Consider the following 23,296-nt stretch of genomic DNA (forward strand, 5'->3'; position numbering starts at 1 on the left):
TGGAGAATTAGTGATGAGTGAGTCAGTCAGTTAGTCAGTGAGTCAGTGAGGGCATTGCCTTTTATTAGTATAGATGATATTGGGTTAAATATGGAGAACATAAGTGGTGTGAAGGCCAGGGGGATCCCCACACACGCAATCACAGTCCCGGGTTCAAATCAAAGGGGTTTTATTACATGTGCTTAAATACTATGTTTCTTTTCTTTTGCTCCACCGCTCTCTTCACCCCACACTGCTATTCCTCCAGTGAGTATTGCCTGTGTCCGCTCCCAGCTCTGACTTGCCTGGATAAGGCAGTGTGTTTCATTTTATGTAACACACAGGAGTACTTCTGGTGTCAGGGCTTCACTTGTTAGAAGCACTTCTGGGTTATATGGAAGCCTCAAAATAATAGGAAGTGTAACTCCCCACAGCACCCCCTGGTGTCACCTCTGGATCCCAACAAGGCTGTACTACCGGGCCACAATTCCCAGCATTCACTGCGGGTTTCTGAATGGGTACTGATATCCAGAGTTGCTGCCATATAGGCAGGAATTACTGCTCTCATCTGTCCTTCCAGATTATGTGTCATCCAAGTATGGACCCCTAACCAATTCCAGCTTCCCATGGTCCCTCCATTATTTTATACTGGCTGGTCACAGAGGCTTCATTCCATTTTGCCAGCCCCAAAGGCTTGAACGATGCCTTTTATAAAGCTCCATCTTACGCACAATGGGCTCCCTGCCTGATTTGTGGCTGAATTTCCACAAATAATGAAACATCCCTTCCTGGCTCTCATTGGATATCTGCAGCCAGACCCGTCTCAGACATTTCTACAAGTTTAGATAATATGGACTATGGAGTTGTTGCTGTTTTAGGCCTTGCTGAAAAAGTTTACTCTTATGTTAAGTTGTCTAAAGTTATTTTCTTTTTATAAATGTTAAATTAAATAGTGCAGTTACATTTTTGTGGTGTGCGTTGTCAGCATTTTTTACTAAATACTGAATGAAATGGTGAAATATTGGTTACTATCACCAAGCTTGGTTTCTTTGTAGCTTTTTATTCATACCCTTTTGTGATAACCAGATATTATATAGTCTTCCAGAATGGAACAGCCATTTGGATCGCCAGCTTCCACCCCTTCAGTAAGACGGTGGATCCCCTGCCTTATCAACTCCCTGTTCCCCATCTTTCCATGTGCAACACACTGGTGGATAAAACATCTCTTTCCCACAACTGTTCACAAACCCTTGCCCCATCTTTTGATGTGGATCAGTCATTTAATTACTTTTAGTTCTGCCGTGATTAAAGTGTCTTCTCAAATCAAAATGCAATACATGCGGAGCTACTGTTAAATGCAATGCAATATGTCTGCATTGTTTTTAGTTACAACATGCAATCTATGGACATGAATTATAATTCAATGCACTTTTGTATTATATTTTAAACTGATATGAAAATTGTGTTCCATAGTGAAATGCAATCCATCAATTGGTTGATATACTTTTAATTATGGCACAATAAAACCATGCCAAAATTAAATAGCCCACCTGCACATGTATTGAATTTCAACATCGTTGATACATTGCATTGCATATAGCTTTGGTATATATAATCTTTCTCAGCTCTTCTGGGTTTACTACTTATGCTGAAAAACAGATAGGAGTCACCAAGTCTATGAAACACTAAACTGCTGTAAATGCTTTTGGTCTGTGCTGACCACTGTACTGTTTTTATTACTAGGTTCAATGCACCAGGGTGGAGGACACACTGAGGGATGGAAAAGGTCCAGGGTTGAAAGTGGCTACTTGTCATTAGAGAGGAACCAAAGACAGGCTCTTCCACGAGAAACATCAGGCATCTTGCAAACACGGAACTTGGAAAGCTTGTCTTATCACCATTCAGATAATAAGAACCACATCCCATTCAGGAATCCTGATCTGAGAGTCTATTCTGGCCCTAGAACCTCTGATAGGGAACAGCCTTTAACTTACAAGCCTGCAGAAACAAAAAACTCATTTCACCCTCAACAAACTCACGCTTTGGAAAGACAAAGTTTAGACCTTGTAAGTCAATCCTCTCATAAAGATGCGGGTTCAAAATACATGTCTAATCACAAAGCTATGGAATCCAAAAGCTCCTCATTGCATAGGAGTACTGAGATAGGAAGCCTGTCTTTTCAGCATGGAATCAAGACAGGCAGGAGTTCTCTTCGCCAGACAAATGAGACATCAAGCACTCGGCAAAGAACTGAGGTGGGAAGCGCCTTTCTTGATAGAAGCACTGAATCTGTTAGCTCCTCCTTTCGCCGGAATGTTGAATCAGAAAGCACCTCCCTTCGCAGAAACATTGATTTAGGAAGTTCTTCCCTTCACAGGAAATTTGAAATGGGACATTCCTCCCTTCACCGAAACATTGAAACAGGAAGCTCGTCTCTTCACCGAAACACTGAAACAGGAAGGCCTTCTCTTCGCCGAAACATTGAAACTGGAAGCCCCTCATTACACCGAAACATTGAAACAGGAAGCTCGTCTCTTCACCGAAACACTGAAACAGGAAGGCCTTCTCTTCGCCGAAACATTGAAACTGAAAGCTCCTCATTACACCGAAACATTGAAACAGGAAACTCTTTTGCTCATCGCCAAGAGCATTCTACCTCTCATAGGCGTTTTGACTCAGGATCATCTTCCAGCTATAGGGATGGACGTTCTAAGAACTTGGATTCCAGAAATGCTGCTCCTCTGCAATACAAAACTACTGACTACTCCTCTTCTAGACATCCATCCCGCAGCTCGTCCCCCAGAAGGGGTACAGACAGCAGAAGCTCCTCTCCAAGACGAGGTCTGGAGCAACGCTCTGCTTTGTCCCGTAGCCCTTCTCCTTTAAGAGGTAGTTGTGCCAGGCTGAGCTCCTCCCAGAGCTCCTTGGAGTCCGAGTCTAGCTGGGTCTCTACTGGGTCTGCTTTGGCTCGACGTGATTACACCCTACTGGCAGATCTCCCGAAAGCAAAACGGATTAGCCATCGAGAGGTCTTGGGTAAAGAGAAAAGAGATTTAGGAAACAAAAGTCGGACTCGCAGTCCTGGAAGAGAAGAAGTAGAAAGACTATTTGGTTATGAACGCAGGTATGGTATCTGAAGCAGTGGGAAAATAAATCTGGTTTAGCTGCCATGAACAGAATAAAACCTTTTCTTATTTCTCCTCAGAGCAGCAGATCTAGTGGAGGTGTTTGAGTCACTCGATTCAGGGATACCACCTAGGAGAACTGACAGATCTTGGTCTATTTCTGGAAGTGAGAGGTTGACCCGCACCCATTCCACCTCCTCATTGAGTCAGCAGGTACTGAGTGAGTGCATGGATTTCTCTGTTGCTTTCTGTACTTAGTAAATCAAACACAGAATGTGTGTGTGTGTGTGTGAGACCTCACCAACTTTTCATTTACATTGACATGGATGTTTATGGGATAGTAGTGATAGTAGTATTGTCATGTGTAAAGGCTACAGTGAAATTCCAACTTCTATGCCCAAACATGGAACATGTCGCCACTTCCCGGTACCATGATAAACAAGAACGTGTAAAACACAAATCCACTTGCAGTAAGTATGCCGTTCAAGTGAAGCTTATACATTTATCATAAACGAATTGATGACTACCGTATATACTCGTGGATAATTTCTCCCGCGGATAAGTTGGGACTTGATTTTTTATTACTGGTATTTTATAATGTTGGTCGTATAAGTGGAATGCGGAAAACTCACGCTTTTGGTCCAAGAGATTATGATATGTTAATGCACACCTGAGAGAGTAACCATGGAGCACACTGCCTTTTTTTCTATGTGGGTGTGGCAATGTGCTGTATCACGGCATACTCCTAACCCCTTCTCTCTCTCTCTCTTTATTGTTGCTACGTGACCACACGGTAATACCCAAACTATTCCGAAGCAAAGTTTGCACTGATTTGTGTTTTTTGTATCGCACACCCTCATACACCTTTATCGTAAGAGCATCCCTTATTTATGATGGAGTGTTCAATCAGAAGAAAATATTAAGCTGTTTTTGAATTAAACGTTACTGAAGTAGCAAAAGAAATTGGTAACTGTGCTGCTGCAACAAAATTCGATGTGTCTGAGAAACTGATGCAAGATTGGAAGAGTCAAGAAGATGTAAAAAAAAAATGTAAGTGTCGCATTTTTGAACGGGCATATAAATTGGGGTCTGAATTTATGATCGATTTTTCAGGTTTCAAGATCTGACTTATACGTGAGTATATACGGTATACATTAATTTGTTCAGTCATTCTATGTTACCATCCCAAAGTGAGGAGGAGTAGTAAGTTTAGTATTGTACTCTGTCTGGTAGTGTGGTTGTTCAGTGGGTTGGTGTTGCTACCATCTCACATCATCAATATCAACAATGTATATAGTCCAAAAGCACACAAGGAAATTCTCAGTGGGGTTTATCAGGCCCTGTTTTTGACAGTCCTCCCCTGAACCTTGAATCTCTAAGAAGATGAGGAGAAAACTCCCCCAAAAAACATATAGAAAAAAAATGGAAGAAGTCTTAGGAAGGGCAATTAGGAAAGAGAACCCCTTTCCAGGTAGGTTGGACATGCAATGGGGGTCAAAATATGGGGTAGATACAACACACAAAACAGAATAACAAGCAATGCACAGAGCTAGGTGGCCTCCTCAATAATACAATACAACAGTACAAATTACTTTGTGCTTCACTCCTCACCAAGTGCAAGTGCAGAGCCCAATGACATCTCTCAAGGAAAAATGCAAGAATAGATGATAGCACTCATTAAATACAGAACTATCATACAGTATATGAGGATACAAATGTGTTCAAATACATCAAAAACCAATTAGAAAGTAATTAAAATAAGTGAAACACAGCAATATCTGTCCATCTGCTAATTGTAGAACCATGGCCAGATTGTAGAAAAGGATTCAGGCAAGCCTGACATCGTCAGAGTCCTAGAGACCTTAGCCAACTAGCCTCCACCTTCCTGGTCATTCTACAGCTGAGTTAGTGCTGGCACGGCCAATCTGATTAAAGGCCCCCATGATTCCAGCGCTGATTTATCCAATATGACTTTTTCATATGTCAGCAGAGCAGTACCACTAAGTGCCACAAGAGGATACCAAGAAGAGAAACAGAGGTTTTTGGGGTGCGCTTTAGTAACAGTTTATAAATATCATATTACTCATATTTTAGTGCTAATGTCAAACAACAAAGAGGCAGTATGCACAGCTAATCAGAAGCTCTAGTCAGGGTATGCTAAATTGAAGTAATGAATCTTCAGTCGGCATTTAAAAGCTGGGACTGAAGAGCACCTCTTATAGCAGGCAGACTATTCAACAGCTTCGAGGCCCTATAACTACAAGCTTGACCTTCCACTGTTAATTTGTTAAACCTTGGAATTATAAGCAGGCCAGCATCTTCAGATCTTAATAGTCTCTGTATGTATCTGGGTGGAATGGTGGCTCTGAAGCTAGGGATCTGTGCTGGCAATTGGAAGGCATATTCTCAGTTTCACCGAGTGTTATCATTATGTTAAGCTTTCAATTTGTTTTATTAATTTAAATGACATGTATATATTACAGTACTGACAGTTAATATATATATATATATATATAGTAACAAAAAGCGCTATATAGGCGTCTGACCCAACACAGATGGACACAGAGGCACATATGCACAGCTAATCAGCGGCTCTAGTCAGGGTATGCTAAATTGAAGTCAATCAATCAATCAATAAATTGATTTTATTTTTTCTTCAGCTGGAGGGCACATCTTCCCCGTGTCCTCCAGCCACAACACAGTCCCAAGTGCACAAATAAAACACCAACACAATACAAAGCACACTCTTCTTCTTCCTCCTCTCCTCCCAGGCAACCTCGTGTCCTTCTCTCAATTCTGGCTCCCAGAGTGGTGGCTGCTGGCCCCTTTTATAGTTCACCCAGAAGTGTTCCAGGTGTTTGATTGCCGAGTTCCGGCTGCACTTCCGGGTGTGGCGAAAACACTGCCCATAAGGGCTCAGGAGTTCCAGTTGCAGCACCCCCTGGCAGCACCTGCAGGACCCAACAAGGCAGCACCGAACTCCAATTCCAATGTAGCCCTGCGAGAAACCAAGGCACTGCTCCAACCCAGGGGGTCGGCCATCTAGCGTCCAGGGGGAGGTATTGTACAGTCAATGGCTGCTCCCCCAGAGCACATAACGAAGGGGCGTCCCGGCCAGTCATGGACCCCAGCCGTCTGCCACAATATATATATATATATATATATATAATATTATATATACAGTATATACAGTATATATATATATATACAGTATGTACAACTATATATATATCATCAAAAGGCACACTGTTAGCTAGTCGTTTAAACAGATAACTATAGAAATTAGACAACAGTTTTAGCAGTAACCCCCTCAAGAGTGTGTTTTGTCTTGTGAACAGATGTTGCTTTAACTCGACATTCTCAGATTGTGAATTCAAGGTCCTAAATCCTTCACAGTCCCCTGTCCTGTCTCCAGATCTCAACATACAGGTCTGTCACTGATGATTCCTCTCAAAGCAAAGGGGCTGGTGGGGCACCATTTACATCTTCATATAAGGCAGCAAAAATCCTAGAATCGGTTCTGCATATACATACTGGTTACTTTATGTTAAGCTTAAGCATATATATTTAATAAGCTGTGACACTCTTTAACATTTTTATATTTAGCCTTGCACAGTTTTTCATTCTTATGACAAGGTTGTGTTTGATGTGATGCAATATCACCATATTTTAATTCCAGACACTAAAATATGAAATTACAGTGCCTATAAAAATCATTCACTCCCTTAGAGGTCTTCACATTTTATTGTTAAACAATATTCCACTATAGTGGACTTATTTTATTTTATTTTTTTGATGAAATGAACAGAAAAAAGACTAATATCAAAGTGAAAACAGGTCACTTCAAAATGGCCTAAAACAAATAATTGATCACATAAATATTCACCCCCTTTGATATGACAGACCTAATTTACTGTATAACTGGTGTATCCAACTGGTTCTTGAAGTCACACCATTAATTCAACAGAGAGTAATTTAAACTGATTGTAGTATAAATGCACCTTATTTGGAAAGACCAGCTTGCGATGAGTCACTATGGTAGCTTAACCTACACAATGAAGACAAAAGAACACAATGAGCAACTGTGTCAAAAAATTACTAAAAAGCTCAGGTCAAGGGATGGAGGCAAGAAAATATCCAAGTCAGTGAATATTCCTTGGAGTCAAGTTAAATCAGTCATTAAGAAATTAAAAGAGTCTGGCACCACTGGAAATCCACCTTGAGCAAAAGCTAAAAAGCTGAGTATTCATACAAGAAGAAGACTAGTGAGTGAAGTCAACAAGAAACCTATGAATACTCAGAAGGAGTGACAAGCTGTTAAATAAAAATATATGCAACTTCTCAGCTAGAGTTTTCTGGAAGGCACATGGGGGATTCTGACTCGACTGCATGAAGGTTCCATTGTCTGATGAGACCAAAGTGAAGCTTTATGGCCATCAGATGAAATGCCATGTTTGATGCAAGCCAACCACTGCACATAATCAAAACCACACCATCCCCATTGTCATGCTTAGTGGTGGGCAGAATGGGCTGTGGGGATACTTCTCTGCAGCAGGCCCTGGAAGGCTTATAAAGGTACAATGATTGCAGCAAAATATGGGGAAATCCTGGAGGAAAATCTGATACAATTTGCAAGAAACCTGCGCCTTGGGAGAAGATGAGTTTTCAATCAAAACAACAGCCCCAAGCATAATGCCAAAGATACACTGGAACTGCATTAAAATGAAAATGTTCATGCCTTAAAGTGGAAGTGGCAGAGTTCAGATCTCAATCCAATCGAGAATTTGTGGCTGGATTTGACTAAAGCTGTTCATTCACGATCATCGTGCAATCTGACAGAGTCTGAGCAGTTATGTAAAGAAGAATGTGGAAAAATGTCAGTGTTCAGATGTGCAGAGCTGATAGGGCTGTCATGGCATGCTAAATACTGATTTCAAGAGGGAGAATACTTGAGAGATTTGTGTTTTATATTTGTAATTAATTTAGACAACTTAGGGTTCTGTTCACACTTTTTCCGCTGATCAATGTTAAAAAAAGTAAAATTAAATCCATTGTGATGTAATGTTGTATATCAATGACATGTGGAAACGTCTAAGGATTGAAGACTTTTTATAGGCACTGTAAATCCAAATACTCTAGTTTGGTAAATTTAGTACAAGATCATTTATTTTTTTCAGGGCCAATCATTATAATAGATGTGAAGCTTTAAAGAAACAAACCTTCATTAGCCAGCCATTTGCTGTAAGGTCCTAAACTGAGGCTTTATCAAGCTGTCTTGAAATGAAATGCCAAACAGAGCGTGATAAGGTTTGGTTACAATGGCTTGTTTTCTTTTTTGATCTGAACTCAGAGGATGAGGAGCCCATCCAGAGAAAGAGAGCGAGAGAGAGAGGACATTTCTTCTTGGAGGTCCAATCTGTATCCCACACAGCCAACCAGCTACAAGGTAAATCAGGTAAATGCAGATGGCTGCCTATCCTGTTTGGAACTATTCATGGACCACCTCATATTGCTTTCTTCAAATGGAGAATCACAAAGTGCAAAAGGATCGCTTCTTAAATAAAAAATTAAATCCTTTTTTTTTATTCAATATATTGTAAACTATTCCTTGAGGAAGAAGAAAAATGGGAAAGTTTTAGATGCAGTTAAATAACATTTATGTGGCTTTACTAACTACTTCTGTGATGCGTGTCATCCATTATTACATTACTAGCAACTTGGCGCGCGCTACCACAGTTGAAGGACTCAATCGTAAGGACCTTTCGTCGCGTGTCTCATTGGCACGCTTTTGCCTCTTTCTTTCGCGATCACGGCGTAATCTGTCTTCTCTCCCTGTAGGGGTTTCAGTTGCCTTTTGTTGTGCGGCAGAGACGCGTCGTTGAGCTAATCTGTGTGAATGCTGAGTGTCCGTTTCTTGCGAGCGACTGTCACGCCTTTGCCTATTTGCTTCGTGATCACGCTGTAATGTGTCCTCTCTCGTAGCAGCAGGTTTAGTTGCATTTCGTTTCGGCATTGTTCCGTAAGGTCTCCTCCGTACAAGTGCACATGGGTAGCTGAAGACGGAAAGGCATAGTGGGAATAGTGAAACACACGAATTGGTGACCAGGGGAACCATCCGACTCAGACGCGGGGCTCGAAATACTCAAGTGCACATGTTATTTATAATTTAATTTTTTATTTTTGTTATGAACTTCCCCAAAAGAGTTGATCCCTGTAAATAGTTAATAGTATATGAACAATATAATCTGTTGTAGTACGGGCGTTAATTAGCGTCACACCTCATAACCTGCATACACCACGTGCTTGGCTGTAACGCCAGAAGCGCGGTGGACGCCGTAAGGGTAGGTTGTGGTTTCTGTTCCTTTCATGATTTTTTTATTTCATTTTATTGATTATTTAATAGGCAGAGGGGAGAAGACGTTAATGTGACGCTCTGTCTATTTCTTTACTTTTGTTTTGAAAAGATTTTTGGGAACAGGAAAAATAAAAGCAAAGGGGAAAGAACGGAGGGGGTAAGCAGGAATTCTGAGAGGGAACGGACTGGGGCTTTTCTACGGGGCTATACAGCCAAAAGGAACGCGGACCCGGACACCGCGCTGGGCTTTTATTATATAGATTTGAACCCATCCATCTATTTAGTGAATCTGTGCATTCCAGGTCACTGTTGTGGGGACCAGAAACTACCCCACTAGTTTTAGGTGCAAAGCTGGAACCAAAGCTGGACTGGGTGCCCATTCATCGTAGGGCACATTCACACTCGTTTTGCTCAACTCAGGGCAACTTGGCGTCTGTGATTGTCTGTTGATATGAAAGAAACAGTGGAGTGCATTGAGATGGTGCAGCTCAACTCCACACTACCAGGTATTTCCAGGAGCCTCTCAAGCCAGTATTGAAATAACTGAGGGATGAGCCTAGCAAATAAGGACACTCACAAAGCAAGGGGTAGGTGTGAAAGAGATTCAGTGCTTTTATTAAAACAATCAAATCAAGTGTCCAAAAGTGCAGTGCAAAAGTTAAATCAATCAATAAATAATCCGTAAAAGTGATTGTGGAGGTTGAAATCAAATCTATCATATAAAAAAATCCTGCAACGAGACTAGACTTTTTTGAAGATTTTTTCAAGTCCTGCGACACTTTGGCCATGATATGTTTTCAAGTCACGCCCTCATCTCTACCATATTCAGCCACGCACACAATGCTCTCACCTCGCATTCATGTGAATCCTTTTGACAGACACAGTTCCTGCTCTCTCAGCTTTTATAAATTTTAACGTTTTCTTCTCTTTAAGTTCCCAACAAAAGAAGACGTATTATGTCCAAATCTTACTGAAAAATTTCATCACGTAGGGTTATCAACAGAAAGAATGAGTACACGGGCAATCCTAACACTAAAAAACGATTAAGTCAAACAAATTAACACCAAAAAATGTTGATCAGTTACACTGCAAAAAGGTTAAATGCGTATCAATAAACTATCCTGAAACAGTTGGTGGTGATTGTGCAGAATATGAAAACTTCAACTTACAATATCCCGTAGAATATCTACAACCATTAACAACGTCCGGTCTTCCACCAGTCGAATTACTGTTGAAAGAAGGATGTATTCAAGAATGAAAATGTAGTAAATCTTCAGGGGATAACATTACACAACAAAAGAGATCTTGGATATGCCATTCATATTAAAATGTTAACAGTTTCCTGTTAGAATAGCATTTGCAAAGACAATTTACAAAGCTCAGAGCCAAACATTCAAAAAATTCATTTTATTTATTAGAGAGAAAGAAACGAAATTCACTCATGGACAGTTATAAATTGCGTTGTCACGATGAATGTCCAAACACAAAATCAAAATTCAATGTGATATTGATGAAAATTTTATTAAAAAATTGTTTTTACTGAAGTTTTACAGTAAAATTGGTAAGTTTAAAAAATATTTGCATGTTAATTTTAAAGCCAAACAGAACTAAATTGTATCATGCAACAAATAACTGTAACGCAACATGAAACATAATTTACTTTCAAATTATTACATTTTACTATTTTTTAATATGGTTAATTACAAGCTGTAATGTAGAATAGTTAGTAAATTGTACATCCGCATCCATACGCAAGTGGAAGAACCACAGAGAGGCTAGCACATAATGCAGGCATGGGGGTTGGCAAGCAAAGCGAGCAGGGGGCAAAACCCCCTAGTAATACATTAAAACAAGGTTTTGAATAGGCCAAGCACAATGTAACTTGGGGATGGACCACTTGGGTGGTTGGCACAGTGAAAGAAAAGTCTTTGTTTTGTTTAGGTATTGCTCAGATCCATAGGTATTTGGGTAGTGATACAATTTTCATAATTTTGGCTCTCTACGCCACCACAATGGATTTGAAGAGAAGCAATCGACATGCGATTTAAGTGTAGATTTTAATGTAAAGTGTTTAGCAAAATCTCGTATGAGCCATTTAGAAAAGACAACCATTTTTCATGCGCAGTACCCCCATTTTCAGGGGATCAAAAGTAACTGGACAAGCAAACATAATCATGAATATAACAATCATGGTCTATACTTGGTTAAAAATCCTTTGCAGCCAATGATTGCGTGAGGTCTGACCCCATGGCCATCTCCAAATGCTGGGTTTCCACCCTAGTGGTGCTTTGCCAGGCGTTTACTTCAGCTGTCTTCAGGTAATACATGTTTGTTGAACTTTCCACCATCAGTTTTGTCCTCAAAAAGTGAAATGCATGTCCAGTTGGGTTGAGGTCAGTTGATTGATTTGGCCATTAAAGAATATTCCACTTGCCTTGAAAAGTGCTTGCTTTGCTGTCAATATGTTTTGACTCAGTTTCCATCTGTTCTGTGAAGTGTCATCCTATCAGTTTTGCAGCATTTGTCTGAGTCTGTCTTTACTTTCATGATGTTATCTCTTGATTATAGACTTTTGACAGTGATAGGCCTACCTCCCAGAGAGTGTTCTTGATTTGGAAAATTCATTAATTGGTTCTTCTTCACCAAATTCTGAGATCATCCAGCACAGATGTCTTCTGTGGTTTTCCAAACCTTCTGGTGTTGCTGAGCTCAACAGTGTGTTTCTTCTTTTTAAGAATGTACCAAATGGTTGATTTGACCACTCCTGGGGCCTCATGCATAACGCCGTGCGTAGAATTCACACTCTAAAATGGCGTATGGACAAAAGCAGAAATATGTGTAAGCACAAAAAAATCCAGATGCATAAATTTGTGCGTTCGCCAACTTCCAAATTCTTCCACTCCACAAATCCTGGTCAGTGTGAAAAGTAACGCACGTGCACGCGCCTGCTGTTGGGCCCCAACTCCTCCCAGAATTATGCCCCTTTGAATATACAAATCAATATAAATTGCCCTTAAGCTAAGTGTTCTGTGAAAAGGCAATGACAAAAGCACAGGGGAAAAAGAAGAATTTTTGTGAATAACCGGTAGTGGCAAGGAAAGATGTACTATTTGTTAGTTTAAGCAGTGGTATAAACAACAAAAGGAAGTTGATCGAGTGACAGAATGGCGGAGAAACTTGAAAGTTCATATTTAGAAAGTCACACAGTGCCCGACATAAATAAGAAGTGGTCAGATATCAAAGTTGCAGTGAAAAGGCGAGTTGTAGCCCACCGTCTGAGTGTCATTTGGAAACGTATTAGGGTACAAAGAAAAGAAAAACAAAATAGGGACACAGTTGAAAAAAATTTCCAAATGTCAACTTTAATTTCGAAATTTCCACTTTCATCACGTAGTTTATTTTGTCATCAAAGTAGAACATCATAAACTAAAATCGTTTAGTTTACTAGTTTATCAGATCCCATCGTAACTAAAGTAGCACGTTAAATGCTTCTTTCTGTGTGTTCTATGTGTGTGAATCACTACATGCTTCTTAAACGGGCTTTCTCTTCCACCGACAGGACACAGAATACATTACATACATGATATTACAGCTCTCTGAACAATTTAAATATTAAGATGTGTACTTGATATCATTTTCATGATGATATGAATTAAAGCATGTATTAAACATGGGAACACGGTGGCTCAGTGATAGTGACAAGCTGGCACCCTGTCTAGAGATTGTTCCTGCCTACCGCAAGATGCTTGCAGTGCCGTGCGCGACCTTTGATGAAATAATTTACTGCAGCAGTACTGTCTCTTTCAAACGTATTAACCTCCTATTCCTGTCCTTCCTTTTGTTTCTCCAGGTAACCAATCGCCACACAATCAGCTTTGTAATAGGTGCCAAGCCATCTGTAAGCTTAGAACGCAGGTTCTTCAAAACTTTTATGAAACATTGAAATATCTTCATAGTACATGTTTAATTATTCCTTCCATCTATCCATCCAGGGTCACGCCAATGCCAGAAAGGATCAAATGTGAGCCAGGAACAATTCCTGAATGGGGCACTAGCTTGCCGCTAGTGCTGCACCACCGTGTCCTCACATGTTTAATTATTAACAATAAACATTATTATAATGAAATTTAAAACTTATTTGTATAATGTAATAAACATGCTTTACTGCATTTCATCTTAATAATGATATCAAGAGCTCCAAGAAGATAGCGCTTGGAAATCTAAATCGACTTAGCAGCTAGTCGTCATCATCTGCATTTAGAGCACTTGGGATGAAACTTTCTGAACCGTGAGGTCCCTACAGGAAAGGCTCTGAAGCGTTTGCCGTATGGGAATAGTTCAAATAGATTGTGCGCATGGCTGAGACATCATGTGCTAGATGCTGTATACCGATAATCTGATCAGCTGCTGTACAGCTGTGATTCCACACTCAGATACATTGGGTTAAATACTCAGTGGTACATTGGGAATAACAACACTAAAGCAGTGATGGTATTTAGAATAGTTTGGCCATTCGGTGCACCATTATACAGTATAGTTACGGGTTGATTACAATCAGATGCCTTAAACTAATAAACAATATCTGGTGTAATTTCATTTGATAAAGCCAAGTCAGGGATGTGAATCGAAAAACTAAAGGGAAACCACACAGGAACAAAAGCACTGCTTTGATTCTGGGAGTCACCAGTTTGGAAAACCGAGCAGAGAAATTGTGTATGCAAGGGATTGAGCTAATGTGAAAATGTGTGTGGCTTTACGGCAAGTTTAGTTTTTATACATCGCAATGTGAGCGTAGAATCGGGCATACGCAACATTTTTGTGTGTACACACCATTTATACATGAAGCCTCTGGTGTTTCTGCTGTCTTTTGGATGGGTTTAGTTTGTTTTGTTTTCTTAGCCTAGTGATGGACTGTTTTATGAATTTCTTCTCGGAATTAATAAAGTATCTATCTATCTATCTTTCATCTTATTACTTGCATGGAAAGCTCTTTATACTTGATATTGAGAATTCACAGAGACAGCTTCCATTTTTGGAGCATGAAGCCAGCAGGTAATATTTGGGTCCTGGCTGAGTTAAGGAGAGCTTCTTCTGGGCAGGTTAGTGAAGATCCTGGCCTACTTCTTGGCTTATCTTTGGAGGTCTCACACTAATTTTGCCTTGTTTAAGGGGGTCAGACTGATGACATTAAGGTGGCCCCACCTCCTGGGGTACCACTCGCAAAATATAAGGGATATAAGAGAGCATCATTTTATTCATAGATAATAATAACTATGGGCAGCACGGTGGCACAGTGGGTAGCGCTGCTGCCTCACAGTTAGGAGACCTGGGTTTACTTCCCGGGTCCTCCCAGCGTGGAGTTTGCATGTTCTCCCTGTGTCTGAGTGGGTTTCCTCCGGGTACTCTGGTTTCCTCCCACAGTCCAAAGACATGCAGGTTAGGTGAATTGGCAATTCTAAATTGTCCGGTGTGTGTGGGTGTATGTGCGCCCTGCGGTGGGCTGGCGACCTGCCTGGGGCTTGTTTCCTGCCTTGTGCCCTGTGTTCACTGGGATTGGCTCCAGCAGAACCCCGTGACCCTGTAGTTAGGATATAGCGGGTTGGATAATGGATGGATGGATGGATAATAATTGTTGCATGTTAAATCTTCTTCACCTTTTGCATTTGCTCCTTTCTGCACTTTTAACCTTCAGTAATTTGTAATTTGATCTATAGTGCATTGCTAGTGCTTCTGCCTACCAACAAGGAGACCAGGGTTAGGTTAGATTAGGTGGATTGGTGTTGTTGGACTGGCCCTAGAGGGTGTGTGCTCAGCCTGTGACAGACTGGTGTTCTGTCCAGGGATTTATCTTGCCTTGTGCCCGATGCATGCTGGAAAAGGCTCCAGCTGCCCCTTAACTCTACCCTGGATAACTGGGTTAAGAAAATGAATGACTGGATCTGTAGGTCATCTTTAGATGCAATTCACACATCACAGGTTTTGTTCATGTCACATGCAAGTTATTTTAAATAATTCTTTTTACTTTTTTGTCTTCAAATAGGAGTCTAGAAATCCTTTTAGTGATGATAACCCAGCATGGAAATCAAACGCAGAGTCACGCAGACAGACAACAACAACCAAGGTGAGATCCTCCAGTAGAAGAGAGAGTGTCTGCCTTTGGCCTTTATTAATATGTTGTGTAGAAGCCTACTCTGAAACAAGGATACCAGTCACAGGCAGAGCTGGATTAACCATTAAGCAAAATAAACACATGCCTAGGGTATCAGGGGAAGGGGGACACCACAGAAATTTTCCTTTGCTTTATTTACTATGGACCATATGGTTTTAAACAGCAAATGGTACAGCTGAACCAGGCTTCATAAAAAGGAGCTCCCACATTAAATGAAAAAAATTCATATATATATATATAAAATAACAATAACATAGTAATAATAGAGGTTAACAATATACAGTATATTAATCTTGTAGCTAGAATCTGGTAACTGCCACACAGTCCACAGAGTCTCACGTGATTGTCCTTGTCTTGGTCATGTTGGTTGTCCCATTCATTCGTCTATTGAGAGTGAGTGCAGTTTATATATATGGGGGCACCCGATCTAAAGGTCGTAATCCAGCCCTAGTCACAGAATTCAAATGATTTTACTAATCACAGAAATCAAAAGGAAGAGCTGACCGAAAGGAGGACACTGAAGTAGTCCCCAAAAATGTTGTTCTTATCGTAGAAAGATCATGACAAATGTAGCAAGTCAGAATTCTTGATTAGTATTCTTGTTTTCATTTCCTGAGGACTAGTTTGCACACATTATTACTGGGTTTGAAACACTGTTTATATGTATTACTTTTAGTCATCTTCAAAGTGAAATCTTCACACCACCATTGTGTATTCAAGAAGTTTACACAAGTGACAGCAGCATTGATTGTGACATCACATTTGAGAGCACGGTTTCAGATTGCACCACTGTGATGTGACCATCAAAGATTTTGGATAAAAACAAAGAAACAAACTTCATGATAGTTAAGATTTAAGAAAATGATTATAGGTAGGAGTGATTTTCTGACCTACACATTTCATCTTGCTTATTAAGGTATTGGGAATCATGCTGCCTACCCTCCTGGTTTTGACCTTGGCTTGTTTCTTCACCATTCTTAGTTTTCACCCCTTTGAAGCTTAAGTTTCTGATCCATCCCTCCAATTTTGGACTTTCAGGTTGTGTTCTTTAAAAAAAGAATAAAGGAGAATAAGAAAGCCCTGCGTTAAAATCTGTCTGCAAGCACCTTTTAGCTTCCTCTGCACTGCTGTTGTGATAAAACAGCACAAAATAGGAAAGAGAATGAACAGGCCCCAAACTAAACAAAAAACATACCAAGGACTTCATTATTCAGCCTGTTCCTAATTTCAAAAGGCCCAAAATGTAACCCATGCATGTAAGATTTGAAAATACTTTAATGCAAAAAATACATAAATATGCCCTTCAAGAGAAAGGATGTCCATAAACCTCTGGCTTAAAGAGACAAAGCAAATAAATGTTCTTTTATAATTTGTAACAAATTGTATTTTTTCTTTTACAATTTTTAGCAAAAAAACAGACAAAGCAAGTTGTAAAAAGAAAACAAGTCTAATTTGATATTCAAAAATTAGAAACCCAAACTAAAGGCAGAGAATTCAATAAACCATAAAACATCCAATCCAATACTCACAACAGGAATCACTGAACTCACACAAACCAAAATGGACCTAATTAACTTGCATATAAAGGCTGAGGGTGGTCTCCCAGCAGTAATGTCATGGTGACACCACCAAAAATAAGAAGAAACATAATCAAAAACATGAATGCAATATACATAAATACAGTACTAAACAATATAAAAACACAGCAATCTTAAAAAATTGCATAACAACAAAAACACATGAAAAACAGTAATTAAAAAACAGAAATAACAATAAAAAATGAAAATATGTATTTTAATGTCAGATCCAAATTAATTTAAATACATTCTTTACTTTTTTGTTTTGGGATAGGAGTCAAGGAACACATTCAGTGATGACAGCCCTGCGTGGAAATCTAATGAGTCACGCAGACAGAGAACAGCAACCAAGGTGAGATCCTCCAGTGGACTTCACTGGTAGAAGGGACACTTGTCTACTTTGGCTTTTTTAAGGGTCATTTAGTATGTACATCATATGTTGTGTAGAAGCCTACCCTGAAAAGAGAAATGTCACAAAGGATGAAAAAGATTTTACTAATCAAAGAAAACAAAAGGGAGAGCTGACTGAAATAATGACATTGTAGCAGTCCCCAATAATGCTGTTTTTATTTTAGAAAGATCAAGACAAATGTAGTAACCAGGAATGGAAATGTTGTAATTCTTGAATATTATTCTTGCTTTTCCCAATGATCCTAGGAGCTATGTTGTCCGGGGCTTTATGCCCCTGGTAGGGCCACCCAAGGCAAACTGGTCCTAGGTGAGGGATGAGACAAAGAGCGGTTCAATAAACCTCTGATGAAGAATAAAAACCTTGGACGACGTTTTCCCTTGCCCAGACGCGGGTCACCGGGGCCCCCACTGGAGCCAGGCCTGGAGGTGGGGCTCGATGGCGAGCGCCTGGTGGCCGGGCCTGCACCCATGGGGCTCGGCCGGGCACAGCCTGAAGAGGTAACGTGGGTCCTCCTCCCCATGGGCTCACCACCTATGGGAGGGGCCAAGGAGGTTGGGTGCAGTGTGAGTTGGGTGGTGGCCGAAGGCGGGGACCTTGGCAGTCTGATCCTAGGCTACAGAAACTGGCTCTTAGGACGTGGAATGTCACCTCTCTGAAGGGGAAGGAGCCTGAGCTAGTGCGCGAGGTCGAGAGGTTCCAGCTAGATATAGTCAGACTCACCTCGACGCACAGCTTGGACTCTGGAACCAATCTCCTTGAGAGGGGCTGGACTCTCTACCACTCTGGAGTTGCCCCCGGTGAGAGGCGCCGAGCAGGTGTGGGCATACTTATTGCCTCCCGACTCGGAGCCTGTGCAATGGGGTTTACCCCGGTGGACGAGAGGGTGGCCTCCCTCCGCCTTCGGGTGGGGGGGAAGGGTCCAAACAGCAGTTTGGAGTATCCACCCTTTTTGGAGTCTCTGGAGGGGGTGCTAGAGGGCATACCTTCTGGGGATTCCCTCGTTTTGCTGGGAGACTTCAATGCTCACGTGGGCAATGACAGTGAGACCTGGAAGGGCGTGATTGGGAGGAATGGCCCCCCCGATCTGAACCCAAGCGGTGTTTTGTTATTGGACTTCTGTGCTCGTCACGGATTGTCCATAACGAACACCATGTTCAAGCATAAGGGTGTTCATATGTGCACTTGGCAACAGGACACCCTAGGCCTCAGGTCGATAATCGACTTTGTGGTCGTGTCGTCGGACTTGCGGCCACATGTTTTGGACACTCGGGTGAACAGAGGGGCGGAGCTATCAACTGATCACCACCTGGTGGTGAGTTGGCTTCGATGGTGGGGGAAGATGCCGGTCAGACCTGGTAGGCCCAAACGTGTTGTGAGGGTCTGCTGGGAACGGCTGGCAGAGTCCCCTGTCAGAAATAGCTTCAACTCCCACCTCCGGCAGAACTTCAACCACGTCCCGAGGGAGGTGGGGGATATTGAGTCCGAATGGGCCATGTTCCGTGCCTCTATTGTTGAGGCGGCTGACCGGAGCTGTGGCCGCAAGGTGGTCGGTGCCTGTCGTGGCGGCAATCAGTTGGTGGACACCGGCGGTGAGGGATTCCGTCAAGCTGAAGAAGGAGTCCTATAGGACTTTTTTGTCCTGTGGGTCTCTGGAGGCAGCTGATAGGTACCGGCAGGCCAAGCGGAACGCGGCTTCGGTTGTCAGGGCAGGGCCCCGGGGGTGGATGAGATACGCCCGGAGTTCCTTAAGGCTCTGGATGTTGTAGGACTGTCTTGGTTGACACGTCTCTGCAACATCGCATGGACATTGGGAACAGTGCCTCTGGATTGGCAGACCGGGGTGGTGGTCCCCCTCTTTAAAAAGGGGGACCGGAGGGTGTGTTCCAACTATAGAGGGATCACATTCCTCAGCCTTCCTGGAAAAGTCTTTTCGGGGGTTCTGGAGAGGAGGGTCCGTCGGATAGCCGAACCTCGGATTCAGGAGGAACAGTGTGGTTTTCGTCCTGGTCGTGGAACAGTGGACCAGCTCTTCACCCTTAGCAGAGTCCTGGAGGGTGCATGGGAGTTTGCCCGAACGGTCTACATGTGTTTTGTGGACTTGGAAAAGGCGTTCGACCGTGTCCCTCGGGGAATCCTGTGGGGGGTGCTCCGGGAGTATGGGGTACCGGACCCCCTGATAAATGCTGTTCGGTCTCTGTACAATCGGTGTCAGAACCTGGTCTGCATTGCCGGCAGTAAGTCGAGCCTGTTTCCAGTCAGAGTTGGACTCTCCCCTAATGACAGTCTGCACAGGCCCAAAAATGGAGCTAAAAATTTTCAAAGTTCTTCTTATATAATATACTACTGTGGCTGTTTGTTTGTCAAGGATTTTAAATCACCTGTAACTCGCAAACCATTTGAACTATTGACCTTAAAGTCGGTACACATACACTGCGTGACGTCTACTATCTGCTTTAGGGGTGATGATTGACCTCCAAGGTTATTCCTCTTTTTATTTTTATTTTACTTTATTGTAGAATCAACTCCTGGCAGCGGCCAGCAGGGAGGCCGTGCAGCACATGCGTACAGGTTCCGCTCTCATTCCCTACCACCTTCGCCATCACTTCCCCTACCTCTTCATATCTTAAATCATTCTTGAGGCAGATTGAAGATTTAAGTGCCAGCTTAAGTGAAAAATTAAAGAAAACGTACGGCGTAATTGCAACACAAACACTGGTTTAATCAGTTTTAATGCGAAAAGATGCCGACGAAAGAAGCGAAGAAGTAGGCCACTAGGTGGAGAAAAGAAGAGATGCTCAGGAAGCAGCAAGCACATCAACCTCAGAGCAAACGAATGCTAAACGTATAGAGAAAGAAAGAGGATGAAAACTAGGAATGCTCAAGTCAAGTGTATTTGTCCAGTGTGCTGTTACTGGTACTTAAATAATTTATTTACAGAAAAAATGAATACAAAAAGGCAGCACATGAAAAAGGAGCAGAAATGTTAAATCTAATACAGAATCTAACACAAAAATATCTTGTGGGATATAATTCAAAAATAAAAAATAATTGCTGTGTGAATGAAGCCAGTGACAAGACCTGGTCCTGGAGTTGGGGCCCAAGCAGTTGAGTGTATCAGTGTTGTCTTGTAGATGTGGAAGGCATTCTCAGGAACAGGTGGCAACATCTTCCATCCGTTTGTTGGTGTCATTCGTCTTTGTACAATCTGCAGTCGACATTAAACAAAGCTAAGTTATTTCTCCTACGTGATCTATTATCTACTAGGGAGGGGTATTATCTTTTATGTTATATCTATATAAATTCGGGTTAAGTAACATGCCACAATCACAAAATAACTAATTCCCAGGAAGTGAGCCCCCCCTAGTGGATACAACAGATGGCACATCACAGACATTTGTAGCAATGCATTTTATTCTAAAAACGTTTGTGATGTGCCATCTGTTGGAATAGTCAATTTTATTTCTATATGCATTAGAAAATACATTCCAATTCATGCTATATCATAAATGTTGTGGTTGATTCTTTAGATTTCAACCCTTCTTAGACGGATCACGCAACTAGTCTATTAAATATACACGAGAGTAGCCTCACATCAGCTTCCATCCTAAGCAAGACATGTAAAACATCGCTGGTAAAGTGTAATTGACATGCAAGGGATTTAAACAAGAAGGTCGCCCCTCCAGGTGTCATGTTTATGACTGATCAGTCACTGCTACTGTCTTGTCCCTTGAGCTTCAATTGATTTATGTTATTTTGTTTTATTTGTGCCATTCGTCATTTTTAGCTCTCCCTCCCAGCCTTGGGATTGTTGAAATATACCATTTATTCAAGAGTTTTAGTCAGTTCCATAGGGAGGAGAGAAACATCAGGCAAGTAAATTAGTCTTTTAATTAGTTTCCTGGCACACAAATAGTGCAAACTAAGTAAAGCCAACCCGGTCAATTTATTTTTGGCCCATCTTTACTTTTCACATCAGACTTTGGTCAAGCGACAGGATAATTACATTTCCTACTTCCATCTCATCCCATTCAGTTCAAATCCAGTTTATCATCCTAAGAGGGAAATGTGACTTGCTAGCGGGTTATTTTACAGAGAGAAAAAAACATCACATTAAAAATACAGCATACAGGAACTTGGCCATCAAACATAACTTTGTACAAATAAATAAAATGTAGTGAACATAACTAATGGTATAATATCAAATAATATTCACACTAATCCAAAATTAAGACTCGACCAATGACTGATGAAAATGATAACGGTTCAGGCCACAAGTTAAGCCAGTAGATGTTTGTTAAAGTTTGTGCTGGAACAGAAAATGGTCACCTCCAAACAATAGGCACAAAGATGTTAGAAGTGCAGAATTGTCTAAAATGTCTTTGTATGCAGTAGCATTCAAAGTAGATAGATAGATAGATAGATAGATAGATAGATAGATAGATAGATAGATAGATAGATAGATAGATAGATAGATACTTTATTAATCCCAATATATGAAATGACCACTTCCTGTTTTCCATTTTCAGATTCTTGGCCTACCTAACCCTTACTGCATGCATGTCTTTTTCTACCCAACTCACCTCCTTGTCACAGACTCAGTCAATCAGAGGTTAATTCTGAAGCCTTTCATGTCCTAAAGGTGTCAGTGATCCCCTTCATACATCTTGAACTGCCTAACTAGAGTAATGGCAGGTAGCACCACCGCTTTCCTACATTTACTTATAGAGCCACACAACCAGGATGGCTCTCTTTTCAGAGGCATCTGGCCATTTCTCAGACTTACAGTGGCTTCATTTCTGTTACCCATGATCTTTCTGGTATCCTCTGAAGGTTATCTTCAGGGAGGTTTTAAGTAGAAGCCCCCAGGTGATCCACCCTTGGCACTCGGAGGAGCCCTCCAGTTGCCAGTGTGGGTGTTTGTTTCAGTATAGTCCATTCCCTGTCCCGTGCCATACCAGAGTGAATTCACTTTGTAAAAATTATATGTTAAGTAACGATGGTACACATGTAGAAAATCTTAAATGGAAAGATGACTTGGGATTCATTTTATTTTTTTAAAACCTCTTTTATGGTGACTGCTGTTATCTCACATTACTTTGAGTAATATCAGAATATCTCATCATTTTGTTCTTTTTTTTCCCTGAAGTTTGAAGAGACACACAGAAAATCAGAAATGGCGGTTGATGGATATTCCTACAGAAGCCAAATGGAACATATTCCTCATCACGTTATGGAAGGCTTAAGGAGCGCTGTAACAAGTTCACAGGTAAATGCAATTCTGAACTTTATAAATTACTACTAACATAATGCATAGTGTGAGTGCCATGGAGGACAGTTGGGCATGAAGGAGCCAGGGGAAGGACACGCAGAAGCCCAAGGCCAGGAGCAGTTCCATCCCCCATACGTTAGGTGACAGTGGTCTGCTGGAGGTGTCCCAGCTTGGACACCCACAGGGGTTCATGGGAAGTGTCCAAAAGTGCACACTGTTGGAGTCACTCGGTGCCACAAGGGGAAGGACTACCATTGTTTTCCAAACAACTCAGAAGTGCTCCCAAAAAGTCATGCTGGGTTACTGAAAGCTATTCTGGGTCCAGCATAAAAGGAGCTCACTGACTCAAGGAATTAGAATCGGGAGGCAATGGGCGACATTCATCAGGAGGATGGAAGGAGAGAAAAGAG

General features: G+C 41.4%; 1 protein-coding gene across 1 annotated transcript in view; it reads left to right on the top strand.

The window, feature by feature from the left end:
• LOC120538153 (serine/arginine repetitive matrix protein 2-like) overlaps window positions 1-23,296 on the top strand; it is a 69,220-nt gene that overhangs the window by 14,073 nt on the left and 31,851 nt on the right. Inside the window, exons 4-9 of the mRNA XM_039767590.1 lie at window positions 1,723-3,103; window positions 3,185-3,317; window positions 8,455-8,550; window positions 15,500-15,580; window positions 17,480-17,557; window positions 22,764-22,883. Coding sequence (XP_039623524.1) covers window positions 1,723-3,103; window positions 3,185-3,317; window positions 8,455-8,550; window positions 15,500-15,580; window positions 17,480-17,557; window positions 22,764-22,883 — 1,889 coding nt within the window. The remainder of the gene's footprint in view (window positions 1-1,722; window positions 3,104-3,184; window positions 3,318-8,454; window positions 8,551-15,499; window positions 15,581-17,479; window positions 17,558-22,763; window positions 22,884-23,296) is intronic.

This window comes from Polypterus senegalus, chromosome 10, assembly GCF_016835505.1.
Source record: "Polypterus senegalus isolate Bchr_013 chromosome 10, ASM1683550v1, whole genome shotgun sequence".
NCBI lineage: Eukaryota > Metazoa > Chordata > Cladistia > Polypteriformes > Polypteridae > Polypterus > Polypterus senegalus.